Genomic DNA, 12,887 nt, shown 5'->3' with positions numbered 1-12,887 from the left:
GAAAGGATAAACGACATTTCAGTTAACAGGGTCACCCATATTACCAAGCCATCAGCTCTCCCTCTTGAGCAGGAAGCCAGGTCTGGAGGGACAAAATGGTGTCTCTCTTGCTCTGTTTAGGTTACTCAACTGCCATATCTCCTCCTGGAGTGGGGAACTGGGACTGGGGAATTCTGGCATTTCTTCTGTTGGACTCTAGCACTGATGTATACATATGCATGTTTCATGCACGCATATATCTTGCACTGCGTTGTTTACTTTAACTGAGTCTCGTATTTAGATGCATGTAGCATTGCAGCTGTGTTGCTCTTAGGATATTTGAGAGACAAGATGGAGGGTGTAATATCTTTTACTGAACCAACTTCTATTGGTTAAAGAGACAAGCTTTTGAGCTACACAGAGCTCTTCTTTTGGCCTGGGAAAGGTACTAAGAGGGTGACAGCTAAGTAAGTAGTTAGCATATATTGTGGGCCATTAAAACTCTTTTAGTCATTAGATAAAAATGAGGATTTAGTGGATTACAGATTATTGTAATAAACCATAATACCAGTGTCTTTATTAAGACCAGGACTTTTGGGTTCTAGCAAAGTTGTGATTTAAGCTCCTTGTCTTTGTCTTTTGTAAGTGTTGTGCAGGTTTCCTTTGAGGATGAGGACAGATAGGTCACATAGAAAGTGATTGCTTTCAGAAAAATGTTCACTCACGTGCAGGGGCTAATATAGGGCAAGGCGAACGGGGCGGCCGCCCTAGGCCCCGCACTTCAGAAAGCCCTGCGCATGCGCCGTGGCACCGCTGCGCATGCGCATGGCGTCACTGCGCATGCGCCGTGGCAAAGGGGGGCTCTGCGGAATTATGCTGCCCGGGGCCCGCAAAACGGTCATCTGCCCCTGGTCACGTGTTATCACAGTGCTTCTGTGTTATTATCCTGTCTAAGTTTATTTGAGAGCATCATGACTGTTCAGTTTCATTCAGTTGGAGGGGATTTATTTCTGTATTGAACCAGATTCCATGGAGTATTCAGGTGGCCAGTTCTAAGAGAACCTGCTAGAGCAAGCCTGGGCCAAATACGGTCTGTGGGCTGCATCTGGCTCGCCAAGCCATTGGATCTGGCCTGCAGATGCTTCATTCCACCCACATGCCGCTCAAATGTGTCTGTGGAGTGTTTTTTCTTTAAAAACTGAGAGTTCAGAGGGGAGAGGGAAAGCTTTAGAAGCTGTTCCCACCCCCAGCACAATCCCACCGGCTAGTTCCTGGCCAGAAACTGGCCAATGGGAGCTGCCTGTTTCCATAACCATCAGTCATGAAGCACAAGGGTCTCCAGAGCACATGGCTACAGCCTGTGCAGGGGTGGGGCAGGCAGGGAGGTTGATTCAGGAACTGCTGCTGGCTGGTAAGTCTCCTGGAAGAGCCTACCTCTGGCACCCCATTCCCTCCCTTCCCCAACTCTCTGCCCCCTACTCCACATACCCATGTCCCCTCCCAGATCTGGCACCCCAATCCATGCCGCAGATCAATCCCCTCCTGCCCTAGCTCACAACATGAAGCACTGCACCCCCTTCTGTAACCCAATTCCCTGCTCTAGGTTACAATCTAACCCCCTCCAGCCCAGTGCAGTGCCCCAGGTCACAACTGCTTCCTTCTCCCAAATTCCTTCCTTTAACGCGAGCTCCCTTCTGCACCCAACCTCCATCCCAGGCTCTGCACCTCCTCCATTAATATCATGGAAGAGTGCAGCCCTCAACCACTTTCCAAATTCTTGGATTCCCCCCCCCCCCCCCGCCCCATCAAAAACTATTGCCCACTCCTGTGCTAAAGCCATATAGTAAAGAATATTTATTTCCTTGTTCTGTGACATGACCTTTCATATGGGTCACTGGTCACATTCTTCTGCTATACTACATTACACAATCTAATCTATATTGCTACTCATTATAAACCCAGCTCTCTTCTCCAGTAGCTTACCGTAATGTTTTTAATATTTCTGTAGATTTATTTAAATTTTGAAGGCTATATTTATATTCAGCATATGATTACTATTGCTTCTAAAACACCCTTACCTCTGTGCAGATTTACTGTAACAGTGTTGCACTTGTCAGACAAATATAAAGCAGCCTCATCCAAGATTATTCTACAGAAGAAAAATAGGAAACAAAAATGCCAGGTAAAAACTGTGCACTTCACCCAAAGTAAATTATATGAAACTATGTAAAAAGCCAGAACATATTTAAATCCTAAAGTTTTTGCTCTGCTTTGTAGCAGTTCTTAATAACTATTCTTTTATCTGGCTGATAGGGCTTGGAAATGATTATTGGAAAATAAAATAATTTATGTTTACTATTGTCAGTTTAACCTTTTGAGGGGTTGTAAATCATCCAGGACTACATGTAATCTGTCAAGATCAGAAATCCCCAAATTGTGAGGCATGCTCATCGGAGGACATAAAGACGTTCAGGAGGGCCCGTAAACCTACCTACTACCAACACCAACTATACACTCACCAACTATACACTACAAGTTCTGCCCCAAGCTGAATCCCTGGCTCGCAGACCTGCAGCTGGCCTCAAACCTAGCCTCAGCACAACTCAGCTTCTGACTCTGTGCCAGCCCCCAGAATCAGCCACTGACCACACTTCCATTCCCTGCCTGGGGCCGAGGCTAGGAACAGAGCCACAGCCCAACTACAAGCTCAGCTTGTATTCTCTGTCCATGTCACACAAATTCTGGAGCCGCAACCCTGTTCTCAGCCCCAGTGGGACACAGATGGAGTTGGGGGGTGTGACCCTCAATGTTTGTGGGGCTTCTGCTTTAGATCCCTCTGGGGATAATAATTAGATTCCTTGAAGGACAGTACAGTTAGGCTAACCTTTACGTTATTGTATTATGACAGAGATTTAAAGTATTTAAACAATACAACATTTATTTTCAGAATAACGGCACTATTACAAGACCATTTAAAAGGATATCACAATAGGAACAGGGAATATAGTACAGGCTTTACATCCACTAATTAAATAAAAATATGGGAACAACAATACAGCTTTTCCTCGAGTTACGGAGCAAACAGTTGGCTGTAACTCGAAATGTTTGTAACTCGGACCCCACTGAATTACACTGCGACTGCGCTGTTCGTAAGCGCAGGTCATGTTTGTAACTCGGGGACCGCCTTTATGACCGCTCAATGGGAGTTTTGGTTGTAAATGCGAACAGTCATAAATCGACCATTCGCAACTCGGGGACCGGGTGTATAAATTTAGGATGAGCTTCTTTATCTATGATCCAACCTGAACTAAACAAATACCTGTTTTAGAGATCTGAAGATGCCATTGTGCTCAGCAACCCACCCACACCCACCTGATTTTACAGTATTTACAAGCATATTTAAGGTGTCACAACAATATTTAGCAGTGGGACAAACACTCTAATGAAGAACAATGGATTTAAGCAAACTCGGGGATTATATCCAGGCAAAATGTAATACTAATTCTCTTCTTTAGGAGAATATTTTCTCCACAGAAGACAGAAAAAATATCTTTCTGTAATTCATCTTTGAGATGTATTGCTCATGTCCATTCCACTCTGCATGCACAGCTGATGGAATTTTTCCCTCAAATATATCTGTTGGGCAGAGTCTAGTACCTTCTGGTGCTGTGTACTCATGCACCTGTACAAGTGACCTGGTCAGCTCTGCACTTTCTTAGTTCCTTCTTACTGGCTAACTCTTACAGAAGGGCAAGAGAGTGGGTTGTGGAATGGACAAGAGCAATAAATTTTGAAAAACATCAGTTACAGAAAGGTTAGTAATTGCTTTTTCTTCAAGTGCTTGCCTTTTTCTTTAAGGCTCATTACATATTAAAGCTATGTCTACAGTGGCACAATAAGGGAGAGGGTTAGCTCAGTGGTTTGGGCATTGGCCTGTTAAACCCAGGGTTGTGAGCTCAATCCTTGAGGAGGCCATTTAGGGATTTGGGGCAAAAGTTTGTCAGGGATGGTACTTGGTCCTGCTGTGAAGGCAGAGGACTAGACTCCATAACCTTCCAAGGTCCCTTCCAGTTCTAGGAGATAGGCAATCTCCATTAATTTAATTTATATGCAAACGAGGCAAAGCTTAGAATAACCCTCTTGCGCAATGCCACTACGCTGATTATTTTCAGGAATAACGGCATTGCGCAAGAGGGTTTTTCTTGTGCAAGAAGGGGCAGTGTAGACAGCTCCTTTTAGCGCAAAGCCTCTTCTGCAAAAATGGTGGCTCATTAGATATGCAAATAAGGCTCGGCGATATTCCACGATTAGCCTCATTTGCATATCTCTGGCTCAAGATCGCGTGCCAGTGTAGACATAGCCTAAGTGAAAAACAAACAGTACTACAGGAGGTGGGCTCAGAATTCCTGGACATGCAATACTGCTTTACAAACCCAGAATCATCTCTAGCCTGCTGGGTGGTAGCATAGTGGATGAAAAAGCATGCACCAACAACCAGGTTGCTACTCTGCAAATATACTGAAGTGGACCTGGGCCAAAAACATCACTGAGGAAGCTTGAGCTCTCACTGAGTGGGCAGTCCAGATGGTATCCACCCACTCACAGCATGAATGAAAGTAAGAAGCGATCCAGGACAAATTTCTTTGGGCCCAAACTGGCAGGCTTTTCATTCTGTCCACCTTTGCCACAAAGAGCTGTGTGGAGTGAAGGAGTGGTTTGGTCTTTTCTGTACAGGAAGTCACAATGTGCACAGATACTGCTCCTCCATATTTTTTTGCAGTTTCAGTTTCAGGAAGAATACTAGCAGGCAGATAGCCTAATTACTATGAAACTGCAATACTACCTTCAGGAGAAATGTGGGGAGAGGGCAAAATTGAACCTTGTCCTTAAAGAACATTGCATAGCAGGTTTTTGACGTAAGGGACCTAATCTCTGAGACCCTCCTGACCAAGTTAATCACCACCAGGATGGTAACCTTCCATGAGAGGTACAAGGGAAATGATGCCAACTGCTCAAAAGAAGGGCCTGCAAGTCTTGACAGGACCAGGTGTAGGTCCCATGCGGGAATGGGTTCATGAATCTAAAAGTATAGTCTCTATGGGTACATCTACACGGCAGCGCTATTTTGGAATAACGGACCTTATTCCAAAATAACTATGCGAGCATTTACACAGCTAGCCCATTATTTTGAAATAATTTCAAAATGACAGGCAGCATAGTTCAGCATTTGTAAACCTCATTCCACAAGGAATAACGCCTCTTCAGAAAAAGCTATTTCGGAATAACAGTAGTGTGGACTCTCTACTGCTACTATTTCAAAATAGCTCCTCCCCCAGGCCATTCAAAGTAATTACTCTCCAGTGCTTCCTGGGGCTCTAAATCGAGGCAGAAAGCCCACATGAGGGGAGCCTGCCTTGGACTAATTTCCAGGCTTCCCTATAGTGTAGACGTGCTATTTTGAAATAGGCTATTTTGGAGTATTTCTTCTGGAATATCTTATTCTGAAATAACTGTGCAGTTTGGACGTAGCCTATAAGTCCCTGAGGAAGTGAACAGATACTATGTGAGGAAAAACATGGCTTACCATCCACTGGAGAATGGAAGCCGGAGATGTACTTTAAGTGATTAAATGGCTAATCCCTGCCTGCTGTTTTACATGAAGCAGATATTCCAATACAGACTAGATAGATGATCTAGAAGATAAGAGGCCTCATTGGAATGACCAGACAGAGAAATGCTTCCAATCAGTGAGGTAATTCATTCTAGTTGATAGTTTCCTACTACCTAACAGACTTGTTCCAAACAGGCCAGATCGGTCAGGTTTAATCATGGAGCTTCCATGTGGTCAGGTGCAATTGGACATGTTCATGTGAGATGAGGTATGGGAAGGAGCAGCACTGGAGTCTCTACTGATAGGTCCAATAACATGCTGAACTAGTGCTGGCATGGCATGTTAGGGCCACAAGAATAACTTTCATTCTGTCCTGCTTAACTTTGAGTAAGACTGTGCATGACAGGAATGTGGGGAAATGCATAGAACAGGTGCTTTGTCCAGGAGAGCAGGAAGGCATCTGTGAGCAAGCCCAGGTAATGCCTGCATAGAGAGAAAACTGATACTTCCCCTTTTGCCTGGTTACAAACTAATCTCTTGCGGAGTCACCCGCTACCCTAGAAGATGGTTCTAACTATTTTGGGGGAAAGGAACCACTTATGATAAAAGGAGAAAGTTCTGTGGATGATCTACGAAATTGTTTTGAACTCCCAGAAGGTGAGAAGCTTCAAGGTGGATTGAGTGCTTTTTGCAGACTTCCCACAAACAAATGGTCTCTTGACACAGAGGAAAGGATGTGTCTCTCCTGGCCTGTTGATTTAAAACATGGCTGCCATGTTATCCATAAGGACTTGTACAACTTTCCCTGCAATCTGGGATAAATACACTTGGCATGTTAGGTGGACTGCTCTGAACTCTCTGACATTATATGTAAGGAAAGTTCCTCCTAGAACCACAGACCTTGAATCCTGAGGTGCTCACAGTGAACTCCTCAACCTAGCTTGAATGAATTCAAGATTAAGGATACTGAGGCATTGGGACTGATGAAAATAAGCCCAAATCTACCAACTAGGAGTCCCCTCCACCACCTGAGGGAGGCAAGGACCTAGGTGGAAACAGTGAGCACTGAGTTCAAAGGGCACTAGAGCCAGCCCGATGGATACCACTGAGGGAAAAATCTCCAGCAACTGTGCATGCAGTGTGCCACAGCAACTAATATGGAATGGACATGAGCAAGCACTCGAAGAAGAAAAGGCTACAATGTTTATGTGAGTTTCCATATTTTATGAACACTCTAATTTATACCTGAGAGTAGAAGAGGACTTATCCAATGCAACATTACTGGAAATGCTGAAAGTTTCAACAGTAAGTAGAGATCTGGTTGGCAAAAACAAGGGCCTAATAACAAAAAGGAGACAACATTTTAATACAGCCTACATATTTTAAAAATACAGCAATCCAATTTCAAAGGCTGATAAAGAGAACTCCTTTTAATTACAACATTTTCTTCAAACAAGCCTGCATAAATATGCATTCTGATACGTAAACTGGAGCATTCCTAAAAAGTATCTAACTGAATAGTTGCAGTGCCATACGGGGAGACACATATATTCATTTTATTTACCTGTAATCAAGAGCACAACTCCAGAGGTGTATATGAAAAGTTGTAATGGAAGCTGGAGGATTATATCCCAAAACAGGTTCATCAGAAATATTCAAAAAATATAAAATCTACAATCACAAAAATATGATTATGATCTTTCAATATATTTTAGTAAACATGGATCTTTTAAAAAGATAATCTTTAATACGCATTATAACAAAGTATTTGAGAGAAGACGGGAGAAATTCAAAACATCAGTAGTTGAATGGAAGTGGGAGTGTTCTATGTAAAAAAAGCAGAAAGTGTGAGAAAGAAATCCCCAAACTGTTGAGAAGTAGATAATAGGAATGAAAACAGCTTTTTAATCCAACCTAGCAACTACAGAAGTGCAAGTTAGTTCCTACATAAAGAAACAAGAACTTAAGAATAAACACATTGGATCAGACTCATGGTCCATCTAGTTCAGTAACTTGGTCTTCCAAAAGAGGCCAATGATAGATATTTCATAAGTAATGAACAGAACAAGGCAATCATCAAGTGATCCAACTCCTATTGTTCAGACCTAGCACCTGGCAGTCAGTGGCTTAGGGACATCAAGAGCATGGAGGTTACATCACTGATCATCTTGGCTAATAGCCATCCATGAACTTACCTAATTATATTTTGAATCCAGTTATAGTTTTAGCTGTCACAACATCCCCTTCACAAATTGACCGTCAATAGTTTGAAGAAGTACTTCTTTTTGTTTGTTTTAAAACTGCTGCTTATTGATTTAATTTGGTGACCCCCTATTTCTTGTGTTATGGGACAGGATAAATAACACTTCCTTATTCACTTTCTCCACACCATTGATGATTTTATAGACATCCATCATATTCTGCCTTATTAATCTACATTATTCTCTAGGGTCTATTTAGTCTGAATTAGGGATGTAATAGTATAGTTGATTAACCGATAAGCAAATGCTTATAGGTTAACGCTATAGACTACACACATCCCCCTGGCCCCCCCATCCCCCGCTACTTGACAGTAAATTTTTTAGAAAGCTGGCCAGCAGTCCGTCTCAGTCCTGGCATGAAACGGATCTAGTACCTAAACTTGCTGCGGCTCTGCATTTAGAATGTATTAGGAGCTAGGCAGGCAGCCTGGCTCAGTTCTGGCTTGCACCAGCTCCAGGAGCTCAGACCCACCTTAGACAGCGGCTGCTGCCACTCCATACTGCTGCTTCTTTATCAGAGGCAGCAGCACAGGGTGACAGGCAGCCAGTCCACGAGGGGAGCTGGTTTTTAAACTGGCTCCCCTGGCGGACAAGCTCCCGCCAGGCACCCTGCACTGCTGCCTCTGATACAGAGGCAGCAGTGTGGAGTGGTAGGTGGTTCCTCAGGAGTGAAGCCAGAGTGCACTGACTGCTGGCCCTGCCCCCAGGAACTATAGAATAGTTGACTAACAGATAAGAATTCTTGAGGTTACTTGACTATTCAATTAACCAATATTTAAAATTCCTAGTCTGAACTACTACTACTTCTGTGTTTTTACTATTAGGAAAAAATCTTTTTAATCTAAACTTGCCCATAGTTAGTTGAAATGTCAATATCTACTTTAATAAACTTTGAGTTTACTCCTCTACATTTTTTCCTTTCAAGTATTTGTTCTTGCTCTGGGACTGCACCGCAGCCCAGGTCCAGCTCTGATAAATAGCCAGGACAAGCTTTGTGGTGGCTGCCTAGCTGCACCATTTAGTTTAAGACACAAACATTTCTTCCAAAATCCCTCAAGTATTATATATTCCAACTTTTTTTGCAGCTCTTCCCACCCCCAGCTCTCGTTTATTGCTATCCTTTTCATTAAGAGGTACACCTGAGTTTCTGTACTCAAGAATTTTCTTTCCAATTACGTGTGCTATATACCTCACATTTACATTCACACTTCTCAATACAACCTTTTATTCTGCCGTAGCCTGGCATTACAGGCTTCTGTTTATCAGTCATTCACTCTTGCCCTGAAGTTTTTTATTCCAACTACTACTATTCAAACAAATTGTGGGAAAGAGATAGGAGAGAAGCAACTTAGATTAAATGAGCAGATGGAAATGAAAACAATTATCGGACTTCAATTCTGAAGTGGAACGAATCCCTTAGTAACCAGGGTTTTTTCAATTCAGAATTGTTTATAAATTGGATTCAGAGATGGATATGAAACACATGAATATAATCAAGCATCAAAAAGCAGTTTGAGCTTAACATCCTGGATTTCCTGAAGTTGAGAGGTTAGAATTCAGAATCAGAGTAGAGGGAATTTTTGCAAATGAGATAGAAAATGAAGACACAGATAAGGATTTCACAACAAGATCAAGCTCTAGGAATAATTTGGAGGCAAGAGGGGACGACAAAGTCAAAGGACAACACTAGCACTTCTATGAACATATTAAGATTGTGACACCGAGTCAAATACAAAATCAAAACACCAAGATTTTTCACCAAGGATTAGTTCACACGTTAAAACAATCAGTAGTAAAAATGAAATTAAACATGACATCAAGAAAATTACATTAACCTGACCTGTTCGTGCCAGCTTAAACCTGAAGGCAATACTCTGTGTTGGAGAGTAGCTCCTCTCAGACCAACAGCAACTAGAAATTCCTGCACAAAATTTTTTTGAAAATTAGTGTACATTAGTGTATATGTTTTCAGATTTGGGATTCTGAACTATAAGCTTTATCTTGTTCCCATTTAAGTCTACAATCAGTTATCACTGCCCTCATGGGGGATGTGACTGGGTCCTAAGTATGGATTCAGATATTTCAAGAAGATAACCACTATATAGCAATAGTCATGTCACTGAAATTATGATTAACACAGTCTCACCCTTTCTGTAAAAGAATATTTTATGAATAGCAAACCTCTAATATTCAGAGGTGCCTTTCTAAACAGTACTGTGAAGACCAAAATAGGCCAAGAGGCTACACTGTAATGAACAAAGCGCACAATATTTTTAAAAGAAGCACATTTTTTTAGTTGTTCGTAATAACATAGTCACCTACTGAATGGTCACATAGCATCTTTTGCCCTGAAATATCCCAAGGCACTGTACAGATTATATTCACAGAGATCATTCACAAACAACTGAGATTCAACCACATCAATCATGATATCTGGCAGTGATTTTAGGAGGAGAAGGCACAAAATGACTGTCTGCCCTTTTAAAAAAAAGTTCCGAGTCCTCCCTCTTTTGCTTAGTTAACAGTAGGGTCTTTCCCATCTTTTGTTTCAAAAAAGAACTCATTTGTACACTGCTTCATCAAAGAGCTTGTTCTCAAAATACTTAGAGACAAACAAGGGCTCAGTTTGGCTTTTTATTCTACAATCCACAACAATCATCTAGCTATAGTACTCCATGCTTGGTTCATGCCACAAATCTTTAGCAGTCCAAAGATGCACCATAACACAAAAGTGACAGCCAGTGAGATCTTATGAAGAATCAATTTTACATCTGTTAGTTCGTTCTGGAGAAAATCTATCCAGGCAGAGAAACAATGTGACTGCTATCACCAGAGCTAATTTAGCTAAAAGGGCAATGTTGGCACAAGAACAAACGGATATAAATTGGCCATGGAAAATTCAGCCTAGAAATTAGAAGGGGGTTTCTAATGATAGGATTGCTTGTGACATAGGAGGGGAGTAGGGAAGAGTTCAGCGTCCCCGGAGGTGTCCTTTAGGTTTATGCCTCAGGGCTTCATCTTGTCACCTGAAGTGGATCTGGATGGGATTCTCTTTTTCCACCAACATATTCTGTGTTTGTGCTCTGAGATGGCACTACGCATTCTTGTTTTCTCTCTCAGGAAGTTTAACAGGTTGGCTTTTGTTGAAGGTCCAATAACTACCACATGTGATGCTTGGAAGGAATTTTCTCTCCATGTCAGATTGGCAGTGTACTTGAGGGATTTTCTCCTTCCATTGCAAGTTGGTCACTTGATGTGATCACCTGAATAATCTACTCCTTCCCATCATAAGGTCCTTGGTCACTGGTGCACATGGGTCCTTCCTATTGTCTTCTTGTGGGACACACAAGTTTAGTCTCCTAGGAGATGTAATACTTCGATCTAATTTTGGCTTTTGATTTTAGTATGAGAGCACTGGGTGGTGTCAGTGACTGGTGATATAGGAGGTTAATGTGACAGATTACATTCCTTGTTCACCATTTTACAAGACTGATAATTTTATATGGAGCATGTCTTCTAAGGTATCATTTGCAAACTCATAATACACTGAACATTATTGCGCTGGTAACATACATATATCAACATTGTATATAAGGTTAAAAGATTCTACTATATACACTGCTGTAACATTTTTCAAATTTAAGAAAAGCATGCTAAAACCAGGTTTTTCAGAGTAGAGATGTTAACATGTAGTCAACCGCACAATTAACTGACAAGCCAAGGCTTATCACATAATCCTATCGACTACACGCACTCCTTCCCCCTTTGCTCCCTTTGTATCACAGGCAGCAAGGGAGGGGGAACCGGTGTCCATTGGGATCTATCAGAGGCAGCAGCATTGGGGGGAAATAGGGAGGCTCCTATGGGGCAGCCTCTGTCCACTGCAGGCCCGGGCTCACCACAGGCAGAGGACCCCTACGGACATAGGCTGCTGTCGCAGAGCAGGTTCTGTCGGTGGCGGGCCCAGGCTCACCGTGGACAGAGCTTGTTCTATGGGATGGTGGAGCAGCCTCTGTCTGTGGGGAGCATGGGCCCCTGTGGACAGGGGCTGCTGCTACTCTGATACAGAGGCAGCAGTGCAGGGCAGCAGGCAGGAGCCGGTCTGCATGGGAGGCGGGGTGGTTTTTAAACGGTTGGGAACACATTGGCTGCCATCCCCAACCCCAGGGGACTACCGAATAATGGTGTAACTGCAAAGTTTTGATGCAGTTACACTATTATTCAATTAATCAATATCTAACATTCCTATTTCGTAGACAAAGACGCTCTGACATCCCAACCAGGTATCAGCATAATCAAATAAATTCTTATGGACTATCACCTAGTTAAACAGTCATTCTTCAGCTGGAGGAAGAGTGTAAGCAAGAACTTTGCATACTGACAATTGAACTGGGGTTTTCTGTGTAAACCAGACTGGCTATCACCTGAACTCCATGTAGAGATGGTCCTCAAAAAATGAAAGAATGGTATAAGAATGAAGGATACATACAACACAAATTACCTCTCTCTCCTCCTTTCTACTGATGACAGCCATAACTTCTGAAAAGGGATGTAAGAAAGTAGTCGACTACCTGATAAGCCTTGGGAGGGTGAGGGAAGGGAACAGGAGCCAGTGCTGAGGGAAGCTGGCTTAAAAGCTGGTTCCTCCCAGCACCGTCTCTGCAATACCAGCTCCCCGCCTCCGCACATACTGCTACCTCTATCAGAGGCAGCGGGGCGGGGGGCGGCGGGTATAGGAGAGGCTGCTCTGGCAGCAGCTCCTAACCACAGGGGGTCCCAGCGGGGAGTGGGTTCCTCCCTCCCCCCCCCCCCGCAGACAGGAGTTGCTGCGGCAAAGCAGCCTCAGTTTACGGCGGCCTGGGCTGGCAGCGGACAGGGGCTGCTAGAACTGGCACAAGCCGGGACTGAGCAAGCCTGGCTCAGTCCCAGCTCACACCTGTTTGGGATTGCTGCAGCTCTGCATTTTAATTGTAGTAAGAGCCAGGCAGCCTGCATGTCTTGCTCCTACTACATTTAAACTGCAGAGTCACAGTGGG

The 12,887-nt window shown here is 43.1% G+C and overlaps 1 protein-coding gene across 3 annotated transcripts in view; it reads right to left on the bottom strand.

Moving 5' to 3' along the window:
- Nucleotides 1-12,887, bottom strand: part of ATG2B (autophagy related 2B) — a 91,261-nt gene that overhangs the window by 31,927 nt on the left and 46,447 nt on the right. For all 3 annotated transcript variants that reach the window (XM_006133706.4, XM_025189916.2, XM_025189917.2), the window contains exons 23-26: nucleotides 9,692-9,772; nucleotides 7,155-7,261; nucleotides 6,836-6,928; nucleotides 2,058-2,128 (exon numbers count right to left, since the gene is read on the bottom strand). In XM_006133706.4, coding sequence (XP_006133768.1) covers nucleotides 2,058-2,128; nucleotides 6,836-6,928; nucleotides 7,155-7,261; nucleotides 9,692-9,772 — 352 coding nt within the window. The remainder of the gene's footprint in view (nucleotides 1-2,057; nucleotides 2,129-6,835; nucleotides 6,929-7,154; nucleotides 7,262-9,691; nucleotides 9,773-12,887) is intronic.

The sequence above is a fragment of the Pelodiscus sinensis genome, chromosome 4 (genome assembly GCF_049634645.1).
Source record: "Pelodiscus sinensis isolate JC-2024 chromosome 4, ASM4963464v1, whole genome shotgun sequence".
Taxonomy (NCBI): domain Eukaryota; kingdom Metazoa; phylum Chordata; order Testudines; family Trionychidae; genus Pelodiscus; species Pelodiscus sinensis.
The sequence above is the reverse complement of the archived record's forward strand: the minus strand, read 5'-3'. Positions and strand labels throughout refer to the sequence as shown.